Genomic DNA, 19546 nt, shown 5'->3' on the forward strand with positions numbered 1-19546 from the left:
TAGCTGTTGATGGAAGGCCTCAGTTTCTGACTCTTGGCAGGAGGTTTTGCACTTGAATTTCTCTATAGAATTCTTGAGCGTCCTCATGACATGACAGCAGGAGAAGGCCAGAGCAAGTGATCCAGAAGAAAAGACAGTGGAGCCACAATATCTTTTTTAGTCTCAGAAGGCACTTGCTTTCACTTCTCTTGTATTCTTTCCATCACACAGATGAGCCTGGCACAGTGTAAGAGGGGACTATACAAGGATCCTCAGGCATCTTGGATAGAGGCTGATTACCACACTTCACAAGCCTACCCCTGCCCCTCTGCTCCTTATATCATTAAATGGCTTGTTGCTCAAGTCAGAATCTTTGGCTCTTTTCTTTCACATTTTAATCCAGTCCATCAGCAAATCATGTTAGCTCTATCTTCAGAAGCTACCCTGGATCCCAGCATTTGTCATCCCAACTATAGCACCCATTCTAATCTCAACTTACATTGACCACAATAAGCTAACTGGCATCCCTGTTTCCACCTGTGCCACAAAGGTCTCTTCTCTAGCTCCCAGAGATCAACATCAAGCTCATATCTCTCTTCTCTCCTCAGCAAACTCCAGGGGTTCCCATTTCACTCAGAGTGACTGCCAGTGTCCTTGCCATGACCTACATGATCATCCCTCTGACTACTTTTCTGACCATCTTTCCAAACCAACACCCCTCCATGCCAGAGGAGCCTCTCTTCTATTCTTAAAGCCTCTATTTGCCTAGAATCCTATGTGTGCTGTGCCCTCTGCCCAGACTACCCCTCCCCGCATAGATGTTAGGCCTCTTCCCTCATGTCAGCCAGATTTCTGCTCAAATGGCACCCCCATAGAGAGACCTTCCTTGGGACGCTTGGGTGGCTCAGTGGTTGAGCGTCTGCCTTTGGCTCAAGAAGTGATCCTGGGGTCCGAGGATGGAGTCCCGCATTGGGCTCCCTGTGAGGAGACTGTTCCTCCCTCTGCCTGTGTGTCTGCCTCTCTATGTGTGTCTCTATGAATAAATACATAAAAATCTTTTTTAAAAAAAGAGAACTTCCTTGACGACCACATCCAAGATGGCATCTCATTAATCTTAAACCCTTTGCTCTATTTTCCTTCATATCTCTGTTACTACTGGACTGCATACTGTACATTTATTGGTTTTCTTGTTTATTGTGTGTCTCCCTCTCTAGAATGTAAACCCCAGAAGGGCAGAAATACCGTCCATTTATATTATTGCTGGACCTTCCCATGGCACCTGAAAAGGTGCCTATCACATAATAGTGGCTCAAAAATTAACTTGTGGACAAAACAAATTCATGAGTATACTACATGGGAGCAATGGATTTCCTTCACCCAACAGAACTTTCTGCAATGATGGAGATGTTGTATATCTATGCTGTCCAATGTGATGGCTATTGGATACTTAAAATGGGACTTCTATGACAAAGGAATTGAGTTAATTTAATTTTTTATTGATTTCAATTAAGTAGCTACATGTGGTCAGTACCCACCATACTAGAGTAGATCTAGATCCTTAGATGGGGTATGGGGGCATGTACATGTCATTTCATGTACATCCCAGTAGAGTGTAGAGACTTCCCAGGGTGCTGTGTTAAGAAGGAGCCTAAAGTCCAATAAAAAATCTTTTTTGAGCACTTTCGGTGTACCCAGCACTGTGTCATCATCAGGATATCACACAAGGGTGCAGTGATTGATTAATGTATTCTGTCCTGGGCAAGGAGGTGAAGACGTTATGATGTGGTATATTTACCATACCTGACCTCAGTTGTTCCAGAGCTAGTCAGAGGTCCTCCCTGATTCCTCCCAGGGAGTGATTGCTGGAATGTACACCTAGTGTTGTACAAAACTCCCGCTGACTTCCCCCATCCCTGCTCTTTCTGCTGTCCCTATTCTCCACTGAGTTCCCTGAATCTAGTCTTCAAAACTAAAGTAGAATGTTCTTTGCTGGAATCCTTTTGAGGGATGATCAAATTCCCTTTCACACACACACTCCTGCAAAATTTGACAACTCTCAATTATATTTCTGCTTATTTGGTGAGAACATTGCATGTGTTTACCTTATGGTCCATACTGAAAAGCTGCTTAGCAGAGCCGTATTTTCCCTTTTACATGTATCTGCTAGGTTATGCGTGTGGATAATACATATCCCCCTTCTAGTATATGAATTCACAAGCATGGGGAAAGGCATTCTGCCCCTGAAATTTCTCACTGAAGACTAACATCCTTTAATGACAAATGGGATCTTTTATTCCTGCAAAGGAAAACAGAGCCTATACACCAAGTACACCTTGGATAAGGCAGATTTTTTTTTTTTTGGCATAAGGCACTTTTTAATTAAAACTCTCCCTGTGTTTCACATGAGTAGGAGAAGGCCCTTTCCTAGGAGCAGTGGGTATAATTGGTGCCCCAACCATATCCCTTCATCACGTATTGTTTCTGTCTGCCATCACTGCTTTCCTTTGTCTAAAGCAGTAGTTTTCAGCCAAGAGCAATTTTGCCCATATTCTGGGAATATTTAGCAACATCTCAAGAAACATTTTTGGTCATAACTGGCAAAGTGGCTGCTACTGGCATCTAGTAGGTAGAATCTAGTGATGCTGCTAAACATCCTGCAACACACAGGACAGTTGGCCACATCAGAGAATTATCTAGCCCCCAAAATCAGTGGTGCCAATGCTGAGAAATTCTGGTCTAAAAGGTTTCTCTATCTGCTGGAGGCTAGTCAGCCCAGGATAAGGCAAATCAGGAGTGCCAGGAAATTAATATTCATGGAAGCAGATGTTAAACAGTGTTTTGAAGGGATCTGGTGCATAAATACTCCATCTTTTGGCCCCTCAGATGGGACAACTTCAAGGTATATGCTTAATATAGTCTCCCAGGGTACAGAGTTAGCTGGTGGGATTAGATTACAATTGCTTCATTGGTAACTTGCTGTGGCATATTGGGGCTTACCAAAAAGATGACCAGTAGGGGGTGTGTTTGTGTACACAGAGAGAGTCTCTCTATGGATGACATCAGTCTTTTCATGTAAAGCCTTCATCTGATTAGATGCAGCCCACCCACTTCATGGAGAGCAATCTGCTTTGCTCAAAATCTACTGATTTAAATGTTAAGCACATCTTTAAAAAATACCTTCCCAGAATATTGTTGACCAAACAACCAGATACCATAGCCTAGCCAAGTTAACACATAAAATTAACCATCATACTCTATGACTTGCCCTTTATTGATGTTCCCCTTCCTTGTCTCACCTCATAACTCCTGGGATCACCTCCCACCAGTTGCATTTAAATTCAGGTCTCATCGTCTGCTTCTGGGGATTTGAGTAAAGAAAAGGGAAGAAATAGACTAAATAGGGAGGTTGTAGGGTAGGTAAAGGATGGAAGCAGGAGCCATCTGGGACCTCACAAGGTAAGCATCACCCACAACTATGTTGTGTATGGTCCTCTTCATTCAGGCCAGCTATAGGTTGATTCAATTGGCTCGCTGACTGCAGCATTCAGATCTAGCATGTGATATTTCTCCATCTGTGTCTGTCTTCCCAGGTGGATTATGATCGAGCACAGATGGTCCTCAGCCCTCCGCTGTCAGGGTCTGACACCTACCCCAGGGGCCCCGCCAAACTACCTCAAAGTCAAAGCAAAGCGGGCTATTCCTCAAGCAGCCACCAGTACCCATCTGGGTACCACAAAGCCACCCTGTACCACCACCCCTCCCTGCAGACCAGTTCACAGTACATCTCTACAGCTTCTTACCTGAGCTCTCTGAGTATCTCATCCAGCACCTACCCCCCACCCAGCTGGGGATCCTCTTCAGACCAGCAGCCCTCCAGGGTGTCCCATGAACAGTTTCGGGCTGCTTTGCAGTTGGTGGTCAGCCCAGGAGACCCCAGGGAATACTTGGACAACTTTATCAAAATCGGAGAAGGGTCAACCGGCATTGTATGCATTGCAACTGAGAAACACACAGGGAAACAAGTCGCAGTGAAGAAGATGGACCTCCGAAAGCAACAGAGACGAGAACTGCTTTTTAATGAGGTAGATGGTGTGTTCGGATCACTCTTTCTCTCCCAAGTAACATGTATTTCCCTATTTCAAAAATATTACATGTACAGCTCAGAACATCAGAAAGCACTGACAATAGAAATACAAAAATAATGTTCCCATAATCCTTCCTTCTGGACTTGGTCTGTATGTGTACAGCTGCTACTTTTATAAAGTACTTCATACAAATCAACCACTGTGCTAAGCTCTGATCTGGCTTGATTCACACAACAAACCTGTGAGACAGACATTATCAAGCCCAGGGTCATACACCAGGTTGATGGCAGAGCTGGGATTTGAATTCTAGCAGATTCCAGAGCCTTATGCTACACTATCTACATGGGTATATATACATTTTGTTACATGGTTGTGATACCATGTATACCCTCTGTAGCCATTATTTTTAATCTCAATAAACAGAAGTTGGTTTACCAATGGATTATCACTCTTTAGGAACTTTAAGATACATTTTCTAACTATAGGAATAATGAATTCTTCCTGTGGAAAATATGGAAGATAGAGAAAATATCCCAAAATCTCACAACCGAAAAATAGCCTACATTAATATTTCAGGAGTTTCCTTCTATATTTTTTTCTCTTTAGAAAAAGTAATATGTAATACTGGCTTCCAGAAAGTTTGTAACAGTAAAGACCCTCACTGATAGACCTGTATCATCCTCACTAGCACTGGATACTGTCATGTTATCTCTGTTAATCTGATAGACATGAACAAATCTTCCTGCTTTAATTAACACTATTATTACCAGTGAGGGTAAACTTACTTTCATGTTTATAGGCCATTTTTACTTCTTCATTAAACCATATGTCCTTTGCACAGTTTCCAATTAGGACGGTAGCATTTGTCTTATTGATAAATGAGAGCTCTTGATATGTTAAGGAATTAACCTTTTTCTATGTGTTTGTTGCAATGTTTTTCTACTTCCTTATTTGCCTTTTACACTTATTACTTGAGACCTCTAAAATGCACATAAGGGGGAAAACATGAGCACCTATGTCTAGGAACATAAAACATTTTGGAGTAATATTAATCTATTGATTTTATGAGAGTTTAGGGAAGAGAGATGGATTTTTGCAGATGGAAAGTTTAGGTCTTAAAGATAGCAAATCAGGATTCCAATGTTAGATAATATGTCAGTCTCTAGCAAAGGATGTACCACTCACATCTCCTGACAGACATTATAAAAATGCAATCAGGTGTGACTTTGGATCCTTCTTCAATGGAGGCTCATATGAAGCCACATACATCTCCAGCCCTCAGGGGAGTTCATTTTTTCCCTATGTTCCACATCTTGTAGAGAGCCCACTCACCAGGTGAGTGGGCTTCAGCTTGTCACTTCCATGATACTGACTTCTGGAACTTAATTCCAAATCACAAGACCAAAACACAATATAATGTAGATTACTTAGTGATTTATTAATTAACACTAAGTCTGAAAATGTTACCAGAAGCAGCCGCAGGGCAGCAATTCTTGGAAGCTGTCTCTGGTAATTAAGTTCAAGTTAGCCTGAATCATATTTGCTTTTACCTTCAAGACCTATCCTTTGTATTCAGCCCAAACCTCTCTCACACTCAACCCAGACCTTCTCCCAAGATGTTAAGTTACCCTGATGTGACCCTATTCCTACTGTTTACTTCATTTACTTGTGAGACCTACTCATCATTTACCACTTAGGGTTGGTGATCTTTTGCCAGGTTATACAATGGTAGAGTATGGATCGTGCATTCTAAAGGAGACCCTTAAGAATATCTGATCATATCCCCCCACCCCAGAACAGTCAACAAAACTCCCTCTTGTGAGTACAAACCTTGCCAGGGTTTTGCCTATTTCCACTCTCATTATCCCCAAACCCAGTGCCTGGTTGCTCTGCCATTTTCTCTGAATTGACTAACTCGATTCCTTTTATTGCTGCTAGCTACCCTCAATACTGTCTTTCTATCTGTAGTAGACTCCTGAATAAGTCCCTCCCAAGTCAATATTTCTTAATCAATTGTACTGATAGCACAGATGTGGCCACAAAAGGACAGGAAGCCAAATTTCACATCACAGGTGAAAAAGCATCTTTCCATTTGCCCAGGTTGTTATAATGCGAGATTACCACCATGACAATGTGGTTGACATGTACAACAGCTACCTTGTCGGCGATGAGCTCTGGGTGGTCATGGAATTTCTAGAAGGCGGTGCCTTGACAGACATTGTCACTCATACCAGGTATGTCTCTTCATTATCCAGACAAATAATTCCAGTGCTTATTATTCTTCTCCAGGGTAAAGCCTCAATGACTATATCTATGAACTCTTTATAAATTGTAAGCCTTTTGAAGTCAGGGGATATCAGGACCCTTTTTCTTTATATTCCCTAAGTGCCTATTGTAATATCATGTATATATAGGTCGTTCATTTAATTAACATTCTCCTTGCCCTCCAGAAATGCATTAATACTTAATGATTTTAAGTCAGCCAGCTGATGACAAATGGATTTTTGGTGCCAAATAGTAAAATTTCCCATTCCTACACATTTTCCTAAAAGTGAATTATATTCTGAATTGCCTTGCTATTGCTCTATGGTGATACCACCAAGGGTACCTGGATAAGGAAGAGGCTAATGGAAGATAAGTCAAAGTTTTATGTCATAATAAGAAACCTACATAATTGAAATTCCTTAATTCAGTTTTTAAATAGTCTTACAAGTAACAATAGTTAATTATCATTATTACTTTTGTTACTTGCTTCCCTGATGTGTCAGCTGTGGTCATTTGCTTAAGTGTGTTTTTTTTTAATTTTTTAAAATATTTATTTATTCATGAAGACACACAGAGAGAGGCAGAGACAGACAGAGGGAGAAGCAGGCTCCTCGCAGGGAACCTGATGCGGAACTTGATCACGCCCTGAGCTGAAGGCAGATGCTCAACCACTGAGCCACCCAGGTGTCCCTCCTTAAGTGTTTATTGATGACCTTTTATGTACCAGGCTCTTTCCTGAGTGCTGGGGACACATAAGATAAAGACACAAAAACGATTAAAGTCTCAAATATATTCCCTCAAGGATGTCACAATTAGAAATACATACATTATAATGCCTGTGCAGAATTAGAAAGAGGTATATAAGTAGCAGAGAGGAGTACCTGAATATCTCTAACAGGGAAAGTAAAGAAAGATTTCCAATAAAAGGTGATAACCAAAATGAATTTTGAGAGATGCATAGGAGTTTACTAAGAAGGCAAGTAGGAGGAAAGAACATTGAAGGCAGGCAAACTGTGTGCTAAGACAGTGTTCTTTACATTTTAATACGCATACAGATTACCTGTGGATCTTAGTAAAATGCATATCCTGATTCAACAGGAAAGAGTATGATGCTCTCCCAGATGACACCAGTGCTCCTGGTTCATGGTCCACCGTGGAGAAGCAAGTTTCTAAGAACAGACATATTTTTAAAATGTTACATTTTGAAAACTTTAAATTTGCTCTTGGTAGTAAATACATTTCCAAAGGATTGGGAGATGATTGTCAAGAAGTAGAAGCGCTGGATGTTAGCTGATATCACTGAAATGGCACCTAAATCACAAGTATATTCAGGTGAACAATAAGGGGAAAGCAAGATAGCAAGAAGGCCTGGGGAAGCACTGAGGGATAGAGTATGCTGCTGTTTCTCCACTGAAATCAGGTGATGTTTCGATCATGACCCCCTATACCTCTCAGTCTATAATAAACTATCTAAAAACAAAAGAACACGAGGGAAGACACTGTATGTTTATCACCAACATTTCAGATGGCAGATCCCTGTTGGTATAGCCATAGGACACCCCCCCTTAAATACATAAGATCATCTTAACTTATAGAAACAAATCTACAGAAGAAACCTAAGCATAAGACAAATGTGACTTACATCTAAAATAATTATTACAAATATATCCAAGGGAGAGGATTCTTTTTCCTATCCCAGGGAGCTTCAGATAGCTACACGTGTCTCTCTAGAGCTCTTTCCTTGTCAAGGTTGTTTTCAGTTTTTATTGTGTGTCAGTAGATCCACTTAAGAGCTAGCCTCTCTGGGATCCATTGTGTTCTCTAAATCTCTTCATCCAGTTTTGTCAATAATTTCCTATGGAAGGCAGAGAGCTCCAGAGAATGGGGAGAAATTGTATGCCAAAGGGCAGCCCAGGTGGCTCAGCAGTTTAGCGCCACCTTCAGTCCAGGTCATGATCCTGGACACTCTGAATTGAGTCCCATGTTGGGCTTCCTGCATGGAGCTGGCTTCTCCCTCTGCCTGTGTCTCTCTGCCTCTCTCTGTGTGTCTCTCATGAATAAATAAATAAAATCGTTTTTTTTTTTTTAAAGAAAGAAATTGTATGCCAAGGAACACAATATTTAGGACTTGGAATACTTTGATTGATTAATAAAACAACCTCTTGCTACTCCAAGTGTGGTCTGGAGAATAGTAGAATCAACATCATCTAGAAGCTTGTTAAAAACACAGAATTAGGCTCTACCCAGACCAACCACACACAAGGTAGCCAGGTGCTCAGACATTTCCTATGCATACCAAAAGTTTGACCCCAACCTAGCATCTTGTTTAATTTACCCTACTGATTTCCAGGGAGCAGAGAGTTCCAGAAGGCAAAAGAAAGGGCTAAGCACTTCAAACATTAACTCATGTAACCTTTACACACCTCTACATAACAGAGCCAGGACTTGAATTTGGAGTTGACTCCAGAACTGAGGAATCTTTATCCCAATTCAGGCTTCCTTTCTGCAGAAGTAGGAAAGGGCAGTCTTTCTATAGTGGTTCCCGTATGTTTAAAAGCCATTGAATTCAGAATAAGCAGTATTTGTCCCATATGACAGTTAAAGGTGATTTTTCAGTCAATGATGGGGGCTCAGATTCCATTAACATTTGTTGATATTGACCTGTAAATAATCTTTATGTCTGCCTCAAAGAACTTGAATCTTGTAGAATCCAAGAAAAAAAAAATTATTAAAAAAAAAAAGATGATTCTTGCTCCTGAATTATTTTTTAAGGTATATTTGAGCTTATCCCTGCTGACAATGCTCTAAACCTCTGAGGGCTCTGCTGTGGGCAGATGTGAGAGTTGTCATCTATTGTTTTCACAATCCAGCACAATGACCAGCCCACCCACACAAAACTGAGAACACAGAAGTTGTAGGTTTCCACTCTCAGATAAGAACATTTCTTCTTGCCTGACTCAGTAGGAGATCGATGCATTGCTAGAAGAAGCTTCTTTGAAGAGAAGGAATACCCATCCAACTTATAATTTCAACATTCTCCTAATTGGCCACCTCCTTGGATGCTACTTTGAATCCTAATTTTACTCAGTCACAGTTTGCTGGAATCAACAAGACTGATACAAATTCAGGGCTGCCCATTTCCTTGTCCAGCTGAGCTTGGAGTTCCCCGGGATTATTTTCCAACACAGTCCTTGGAATTTGGGCTGTGGTCAGTTACACACTCTGTCTCTCCCAACAGTCTCCTCTGTTTGCATAACAGTTTGTTTTAGGAGCTCTTTCACATTTGCTAGCCAGCTTGGACCGCTCTCATTGTCTCTGTGAGAGGGAGGAATTTTTTATACCCAGATGAGTTAGGCTTCTGTGGGTTCTTTTGAGGGTACTGATGTCCAAATAATTCTTCCCACCTAGGTTCTTCAATGGCTTAAAAGCCATTCATATGACACACTGTACTGGTGATGTGATACAGGGAGACAGCAGGAGTCTGAATTCAAAAAGAGGTAGAGTTGGAATCATGGTCTGATCACTTTCTTAGCTGTGTAGCCATGGGCAGGCCATGTGACCTCAGTCTCCTCTGAAGCCAGATCCCTTCTTCCGAAGGGTACAGCCATGAAATGAGGGAGCACATATCCACTGCTGTGCTTGCCTTTCTCATTCCCATGGTCCATTTGTTCAAGAATCATTCATTCACACTTAGTTATTAGTAACTAACTAAGTCCAGTTTCCCTCTTGATGGAAGGATGTAGGCCAACAGGAATCTCCAGTCCTAGAGACAGGGCTAATCCTAGGGGATCTTAAAGATCTAAAGACCAAGTTGTCCAAATCCAACCTTAAAGAGGATGTTCCCATTTCCAAGATGAGGATGAGGAAGTTAAAAGGGTTTGCTCAAGGTCACCTATCAGGCATCCTTGGAGCCTTGGCTCTATTCAGTGCACTCTCTCTAGGACCCTGGAAGTTTATCAATACCTAAGGAATTACCCATGAGAGTCTAAGGAAGTGCATTTGCATTAATGACCCAAAAGCTAGCAAATAGGGGTCTCTTTCCTTTGGCTTGTGTTTGGCCCCTGTCATCCTCAGTGCCAACCCTTAAGTTCTAGGAGTCAGATCCTAAGACTTCTTTGACCTTGCCTGTAGATTTTTCAGACATGGGCTGAAGAACATGGACCTGTTCACTGGAACCCAAGGGAGCAACCTTACCTCTCTTGATCATTTCAAAGATATCCTTAAACCTGTCTTTGCTCCTGACGTGTTATTTCCTTTCTAGAATGAATGAAGAACAGATAGCTACCGTCTGTCTGTCAGTTCTGAGAGCTCTCTCCTACCTTCACAATCAAGGAGTGATTCACAGGGACATAAAGAGTGACTCCATCCTCCTGACAAGTGATGGCCGGGTAAGATTCCATGTTTGACTTCTTCATGGCTTCCCTTGTCACTTTGTCTGTCATGGGCATTGTCCTCCTAAGAACACTTTCTCATAATTGTAAGTTTCCTTGGTCACAAGTCACCCACTACCCTTCCCAGAAGGCTTACCAAGAAGGAAATTACCATCCTCTGTGTCATCCTGTTATGATTATCTGTGATCTGAATTTGATGAATGACTTTCCACTTTAACAAAGAGTGTAAGAAGTAATAGAAACTTCCATGTTCTCATTTTTGTTGGAGAAGAGATGAGTTTTCCAGGGCTTTGTCCACACTGTCCATGGAGTTGTGCATGTCTGCAATATTTCTCAGCGTTTCTGCAGGAAAGAGAAAACAAACTCCAGTGGACCACTCAAGGAGAGTTTAATAAAGGTGTGGGCAGATGTAGACATGTCATAAGGAAGAGTACCTGAGGATTAGTGTGGCACTCTAGAATGGAGTGCAACTCTTACTACCCCATGCCTGAGAAGGTAAGGCAGGAAACTGGCTACTGGAATCTGAAAATAGAGATTATTGTCTAAAGAGGGATGCCTGTCAGGAGCTCTGATCTTCAGTGGAAGACAGACCACAGTGAAGCTGCAGTATGGGACCTGGAAGGATAAATACCTAAGCCTTACTCCATCCCTTCCTTCCAGTCTCCCTTTGGTGCTCCCCATTGGCTGAGCCCAATAAGAAGCCATCAGTGCAGTCAAAACGGGTTGGCATCCCAGGGCTCAGAGAAGGGAGGAGAATAGATCTGGAAAGGCAAACAAAAGATATTTATCACACTAGCTCATCCCCAGGCCCATCACTGCATTTCCCATCACTGCAGCCTGCTCAAGTGATTCTGCTGAAACTCATCAACCACACCAGGTTACAAAAGAATATGGAATACGATAGCCAAGGAAATAACAAGTTGACATTTCAAGGCAGTCTTAGTTAGATGGAAGAGTTTTGAAGATTTTTACCATCTAGGCCCTTTAATCTCCCTGAAACTCCTACCAGAGGTAATGGCGCTTGCATGCAGGAAGCCAGCTGTCCCATTGATAACCTGTCTTTTACAACCCAGCAACCTCAGCCATGTGGAAAATATTCATGTTACAGCAGAATTGCCTAGGAACAATCAGAAGACAGCTAAAATAAACTGCCCAAGCACTTTGGCCTTTCTTCTTTTGTTTTAAAGAGATTGTCAATTCTATTGTGGAAAAATCAGAAAAGTATAAAGGATAAAATAAAGATCACCCCTCATGTGTCTCCCATTCTCTCCATATTTCCCTATATACACACTTGCAAACTTGGAATTATTTTTAATGGGTATTTTTAAGTCCTGCTTTTTGCATTACTCTAGCTGAATTTCTTTCTTTCTTTTTTTTTTTAAGAGAGTATGGGAGGATGCATCAGTCAGCTTTTGCTACATAACAAACCACTCTATACTGGCTTAAAATAACAACCATGTACTAGCTCACAGTGTTGTGAGTGAGCGTTTGGGCTGACCTCTGCTGGAACAGCTTGTCTCTGCTCGATGTGACATCAGCTGAGCTCACTCTTGCATTTGTGGTCAACCGTTTATGGCCTCACTCTTTTGCCTGGTGCTTTGCCATGTGCCCCACATCTCCTAGCAGACTATCCCAGGCCTGTTCCTATGGTGCCTGTGGCAAGGTTCCCCAGAGCAGCAAGTGAGGCAAACTCCACTGCCCAGTTTTTAACCTTCCTGATACCTTGTTTTTTAATATCCCTTTGGCCAAAGTAAGTCACACAGTCAAGCCTAGATGCAAGGGATGGGGAAATAGATTCTACCTCTTGATGAGAGAAGATGCAGAGTCACACTGCAAAGGGCTATGGGTGCGGGGAGTGGAAGAATATGTGGCCATGTTGCACATTCTTCCAGAAAGTAGGGGAGCTATGGGAAAAGGATTGGGATCATCCACTGACCTGACTCAAGAGAATACTTAGACAAGATTCCGTGACTTCAGAACATAATTTGCAAAGCACTGAACTGGTCCACAAATTGGCTCTGAGGACTGGTGCTTGCAGAAAAAAGAAAAAGATAAAGCAGGGCAGTTTCAAGGCAGATTTTTCTCCCTTGTTTCTGGAGATTGATGAGAAAGGCTTCCTTGCTGCAAGTACATGTCAGATGTCAAAATCAGGCCCAAGATTAAGATAACTCATTGTTTAATCAGCTTAAAGGCCTCCCCTCCCCACAATGTACAAAAAGTTATTTAATCATTCAGTGTCATTCTCAAGGGCAGAACCTATGCTTCAAACATTTCCTGAATTTCCATATACTTGACAAAGAGTTCACAGGGGCTCTTCCTTCCATATTCACTAAATGTCTACTGTTATGCCAGGAACAGTTCTAGGTCCTGAGGATGAACACGGCAACACCCCTGCTTTCATTAAGCTTATTTGGGGCATGGAGGTGGGATAAATACATGAATAAAATCAGCTCCAGACAGGCTGTGATAAGTTTTCTATAATAGATTTAAGCAGAGTAAAGATATGGTGGAAAGTGATGGACGGTGAGATCAGAGAAGGCCCCTTAGAGGTGATGATGTGACAGCAGAGACTGAGGGAGTGAGTCCTATGGCTGTCAGGGATCAGAGTGTTCCAGACAAGAACACTCAGTGTTGTAGGCAGCACCAAGATCATGTGGCTCTTGGCCATGTTGCCCAGAGTAGGCTTATTCACATTTCAGAACAGCACAGTGGGCTTCTTCAGTTTCTATAGAGAAAGGAAACTTTTTTTTTTTTTTTTTTTTTTTTTTTTAAGAATGAGAGCAGAGACATGGTGTGGCTACTTCAAAAAAATTTTGTACTAATCTATTTTGTACTAATCTAGTAGAGCATGAAGTTTTATAGTGGAGTAGACCTCCTCATTTATTTGTTGTCATTGTAACAAATCACTCCCACACTTAGGGTCTAAGTCAAAAGTCACTGTAGGGTTCTTCATGGCTCTGAAGGTTGGCTGGGCTCACCTAGCCAGGGCTGCTCTGACTTATAGGCTAGATGATGCATCTAGAAGTCTTCCTCACTTACATACTGGAGGAGTGAATGCTGGCTAGTGGCTGGGCATTCAGCTGAGAGGTCAACCAGAACACCTATGATGTGACCTCTCCATGTGGCCTTCCTCTCAGAATGGAGGCTGGATTCCAAGAGCAAATATCCCAAGGTAGAAGCACATGGCATTTTTATGATCTAACCTCAAAGTCTCATGATGCCAGTTCCACTGTACGTATAGCCCTTCCAATTCAGGAGGAGAGAATGTAAAACCTTCAGTGGGAGAGGAAGATTGACTCATGATCAGAGGAGCTCATTAGCTGAGGAATATTTTCTTGGCTTTTTCTGGAAAAATATTGTTTGTTACACAAGCTGTACTGATTTTTCTTCTTGTTGGGAGATGTGCAGCATCATTAACCCTTAGAGAAATACAAATTGAAACTAGGAGATATCACTTCACATCTGTCAGCATGGCCAAAATGAAAAGTAGCAATAACACCACTTACTCATACACTGCTTGTGGGAATGTGAAATAGTGCAGCCACTCTGAAGAAGAGTTCCTTTCAAAACTAAAAATTGCATGTTGTTGGTCAACAATTTCATTCTTAGGCATATATTCCAGAAAAATGGAAACTTATTTGCACACATACATTTGTAGCCATTTCATTTATAATAGCCCAGAACTAGAAACTACCTGAGTGTCCTTCAAAAGGTGAGTGGTTAAACTAAGTGGGAGGTTTGTACCATGCAATACCACTCAGAAAAAAAATTGTGTACAGTGGAAAAGAGTCAATCTTGAAAAGATACATGCCACACAATTCAATGAGGGAATGCAGGGTGAATGTAAAAGGGTAGCACGAGGAGTCTTATGGTGGTGGGACAGTTGGGAACCTTTTTTAAAAGACATCTATTTATTTATTTTAGAGAGAGAATGTGTGCACATGAGCAGGGGAGGGGCAGAGGAAGAGAAAGAATTTCAAGCAGACTCTCCACTGAACTTGAAGCTGACACAAGGCTTGATCTCACAACCCTGAGATCATGACCTGAGCTGAAATCAAGAGTTGAACGCTTAACCAACAGAGCCACGCAGGTGCCCCAAGGAACAGTTGGCTACCTTGATTGTGGTGGTGGTTACTCAAGGCTACAGTGTGATACAATTGCAAAGTGTATACACACACTTACACACAACACACATAAATGGGTTCATGTAGAAATGATTAAATCTGAACAAGATCTATGGACTATACCAACATTAGTTTCTTGGTGTTGATATAAGATACACTCTAGTTGTATAAGATAGGAGGAGCAAGATGGCGGAGGAGTAGGGTCTCCAAATCACCTGTCTCCACCAAACTACCTAGAAAACCTTCAAATTATCCTGAAAATCTATGAATTCGGCCTGAGATTCAAAGAGAGACCAGCTGGAATGCTACAGTGAGAAGAGTTCGCGCATCTAGCAAGGTAGGAAGACGGGGAAAAAGAAATAAAGGAACAAAGGCCTCCAAGGGGGAGGGGCCCCGCGAGGAGCCGGGCTGAGGCCGGGGCGAGTGTCCCCAGGACAGGAGAGCCCCGTCCCGGAGGAGCAGGAGCTGCACCAACCTTCCCGGGCGGAAAGGGGCTCATGGGGAGTTGGAGCAGGACCAGGAGGGCGAGGAGGCCCTCGGGCTCCCGGGGACAGTAACAGCAACTGCGCGCCCAGGAGAGTGCGCCGAGCTCCCTAAGGGCTGCAGCGCGCACGGCGGGACCCGGCGGGACCAGGAGCAGCTGAAGGGGCTCGGGCGGCGGCTCCGCGGAGGGGGCTGCGCGGCCCCGGGAGCAGCTCGGAGGGGCTCGGGCAGAGGAAGAGGCTCCGTGCGGAGGGGGCTGCGCGGTTCCAGGAGCAGCTCGGAGGGGCTCGGGCGGCAGCTCCGCGGAGGGGGCTGCGCGGCCCGGGAGCGCGAATCCAACAGCGCAGGCTCCGGAGCACAGGGCGCCGGGACACAGCCCAGGATCCGGCCTCCCCCGGGACAGGCAGAGGCCGGGAGGGCCCAGGACAGCGAGGACGCTCCTGCCCCAGCTGAGCACATCAGCAGCCCCGCCCCGGAGCCTCCAGGCCCTGCAGACGGAGAGCTCTGGAGTTCCTGCCGGAGCTGAATCCAGGTTTCCAGAGCTGCCCCGCCACTGGGGCTGTTCCTCCTGCGGCCTCACTGGGTAAACAACCCCCACCGAGCCCTGCACCAGGCAGGGGCACAGCAGCTCCCCCAACTGCTAACACCTGAAAATCAGCACAACAGGCCCCTCCCCCAGAACACCAGCTAGACTGACAACTTCCAGGAGAAGCCAAGGGACTTAAAGAACACAGAATCAGAAGATACTCCCCGGTGGTTCTTTTTTTGTTTGTTTGTTTTTGTTTTTGTTTTTGTTTTGTTTTGCTTTTTGATTTGTTTCCTTCCCCCACCCCCTTTTTTTTTCTCCTTTCTTTTTCTTTCTCTTTTTCTTCCCTTTTTTTTTTTTCCTCTTTCTCTTTTCTTTCCTTCTTTCTCTCCTCTCTTTTTCTCTTTTTCCCAATACAACTTGCTTTTGGCCACTCTGCACTGAGCAAAATGACTAGAAGGAAAACCTCACCTCAAAAGAAAGAATCAGAAACAGTCCTCTCTCCCACAGAGTTACAAAATCTGGATTACAATTCAATGTCAGAAAGCCAATTCAGAAGCACTATTATACAGCTACTGGTGGCTCTAGAAAAAAGTATAAAGGACTCAAGGGACTTCATGACTGCAGAATTTAGAGCTAATCAGGCAGAAATTAAAAACCAATTGAATGAGATGCAATCCAAACTAGAAGTCCTAACGACGAGGGTTAACGAGGTGGAAGAACGAGTGAGTGACCTAGAAGACAAGTTGACAGCAAAGAGGGAAACTGAGGAAAAAAGAGACAAACAATTAAAAGATCATGAAGATAGATTAAGGGAAATAAACGACAGCCTGAGGAAGAAAAACCTACGTTTAATTGGGGTTCCCGAGGGCGCCGAAAGGGACAGAGGGCCAGAATATGTATTTGAACAAATTCTAGCTGAAAACTTTCCTAATCTGGGAAGGGAAACAGGCATTCAGATCCAGGAAATAGAGAGATCCCCCCCTAAAATCAATAAAAACCGTTCAACACCTCGACATTTAATTGTGAAGCTTGCAAATTCCAAAGATAAGGAGAAGATCCTTAAAGCAGCAAGAGACAAGAAATCCCTGACTTTTATGGGGAGGAGTATTAGGGTAACAGCAGACCTCTCCACAGAGACCTGGCAGGCCAGAAAGGGCTGGCAGGATATATTCAAGGTCCTAAATGAAAAGAACATGCAACCAAGAATACTTTATCCAGCAAGGCTCTCATTCAAAATGGAAGGAGAGATAAAGAGCTTCCAAGACAGGCAGCAACTAAAAGAATATGTGACCTCCAAACCAGCTCTGCAAGAAATTTTAAGGGGGCCTCTTAAAATTCCCCTTTAAGAAGAAGTTCAGTGGAACAGTCCACAAAAACAAAGACTGAATAGATATCATGATGACACTAAACTCATATCTCTCAATAGTAACTCTGAATGTGAACGGGCTTAATGACCCCATCAAAAGGCGCAGGGTTTCAGACTGGATAAAAAAGCAGGACCCATCTATTTGCTGTCTACAAGAGACTCATTTTAGACAGAAGGACACCTACAGCCTGAAAATAAAAGGTTGGAGAACCATTTACCATTCGAATGGTCCTCAAAAGAAAGCAGGGGTAGCCATCCTTATATCAGATAAACTAAAATTTACCCCAAAGACTGTAGTGAGAGATGAAGAGGGACACTATATCATACTTAAAGGATCTATTCAACAAGAGGACTTAACAATCCTCAATATATATGCTCCAAATGTGGGAGCTGCCAAATATATAAATCAATTATTAACCAAAGTGAAGAAATACTTAGATAATAATACACTTATACTTGGTGACTTCAATCTAGCTCTTTCTATACTCGATAGGTCTTCTAAGCACAACATCTCCAAAGAAACGAGAGCTTTAAATGATACACTGGACCAGATGGATTTCACAGATATCTACAGAACTTTACATCCAAACTCAACTGAATACACATTCTTCTCAAGCGCACATGGAACTTTCTCCAGAATAGACCACATATTGGGTCACAAATCGGGTCTGAACCGATACCAAAAGATTGGGATTGTCCCCTGCATATTCTCGGACCATAATGCCTTGAAATTAGAACTAAATCACAACAAGAAGTTCGGAAGGACCTCAAACACATGGAGGTTAAGGACCATCCTGCTAAAAGATAAAAGGGTCAACCAGGAAATTAAGGAAGAATTAAAAAGATTCATGGAAACTAATGAGAATGAAGATGCAACCGTTCAAAATCTTTGGGATGCAGCAAAAGCAGTCCTAAGGGGGAAATACATCGCAATACAAGCATCCATTCAAAAACTGGAAAGAACTCAAATACAAAAGCTAACCTTACACATAAAGGAGCTAGAGAAAAAACAGCAAATAGATCCTACACCCAAGAGAAGAAGGGAGCTAATAAAGATTCGAGCAGAACTCAACGAAATCGAGACCAGAAGAACTGTGGAACAGATCAACAAAACCAGGAGTTGGTTCTTTGAAAGAATTAATAAGATAGATAAACCATTAGCCAGCCTTATTAAAAAGAAGAGAGAGAAGACTCAAATTAATAAAATCATGAATGAGAAAGGAGAGATCACTACCAACACCAAGGAAATACAAACGATTTTAAAAACATATTATGAACAGCTATACGCCAATAAATTAGGCAATCTAGAAGAAATGGACGCATTCCTGGAAAGCCACAAACTACCAAAACTGGAACAGGAAGAAATAGAAAACCTGAACAGGCCAATAACCAGGGAGGAAATTGAAGCAGTCATCAAAAACCTCCCAAAACACAAGAGTCCAGGGCCAGATGGCTTCCCAGGAGAATTTTATCAAACGTTTAAAGAAGAAATCATACCTATTCTCCTAAAGCTGTTTGGAAAGATAGAAAGAGATGGAGTACTTCCAAATTCGTTCTATGAGGCCAGCATCACCTTAATTCCAAAGCCAGACAAAGACCCCGCCAAAAAGGAGAATTACAGACCAATATCCCTGATGAACATGGATGCAAAAATTCTCAACAAGATACTGGCCAATAGGATCCAACAATACATTAAGAAAATTATTCACCATGACCAAGTAGGATTTATCCCTGGGACACAAGGCTGGTTCAACACCCGTAAAACAATCAATGTGATTCATCATATCAGCAAGAGAAAAACCAAGAACCATATGATCCTCTCATTGGATGCAGAGAAAGCATTTGACAAAATACAGCATCCATTCCTGATCAAAACTCTTCAGAGTGTAGGGATAGAGGGAACATTCCTCGACATCTTAAAAGCCATCTATGAAAAGCCCACAGCAAATATCATTCTCAATGGGGAAGCACTGGGAGCCTTTCCCCTAAGATCAGGAACAAGACAGGGATGTCCACTCTCACCACTGCTGTTCAACATAGTACTGGAAGTCCTAGCCTCAGCAATCAGACAACAAAAAGACATTAAAGGCATTCAAATTGGCAAAGAAGAAGTCAAACTCTCCCTCTTCGCCGATGACATGATACTCTACATAGAAAACCCAAAAGTCTCCACCCCAAGATTGCTAGAACTCATACAGCAATTCGGTAGCGTGGCAGGATACAAAATCAATGCCCAGAAGTCAGTGGCATTTCTATACACTAACAATGAGACTGAAGAAAGAGAAATTAAGGAGTCAATCCCATTTACAATTGCACCCAAAAGC

General features: G+C 42.6%; 1 protein-coding gene across 2 annotated transcripts in view; it reads left to right on the forward strand.

Annotated features, from left to right (window-relative positions):
• Positions 1-19546, forward strand: part of PAK5 (p21 (RAC1) activated kinase 5) — a 287140-nt gene that overhangs the window by 250847 nt on the left and 16747 nt on the right. For both annotated transcript variants that reach the window (XM_072800084.1, XM_072800085.1), the window contains 3 exons: positions 3570-4061; positions 6165-6298; positions 10591-10717. In XM_072800084.1, coding sequence (XP_072656185.1) covers positions 3570-4061; positions 6165-6298; positions 10591-10717 — 753 coding nt within the window. The remainder of the gene's footprint in view (positions 1-3569; positions 4062-6164; positions 6299-10590; positions 10718-19546) is intronic.

The sequence above is a fragment of the Canis lupus genome, chromosome 26 (assembly GCF_048164855.1).
Source record: "Canis lupus baileyi chromosome 26, mCanLup2.hap1, whole genome shotgun sequence".
In the NCBI taxonomy this organism is placed as follows: domain Eukaryota; kingdom Metazoa; phylum Chordata; class Mammalia; order Carnivora; family Canidae; genus Canis; species Canis lupus.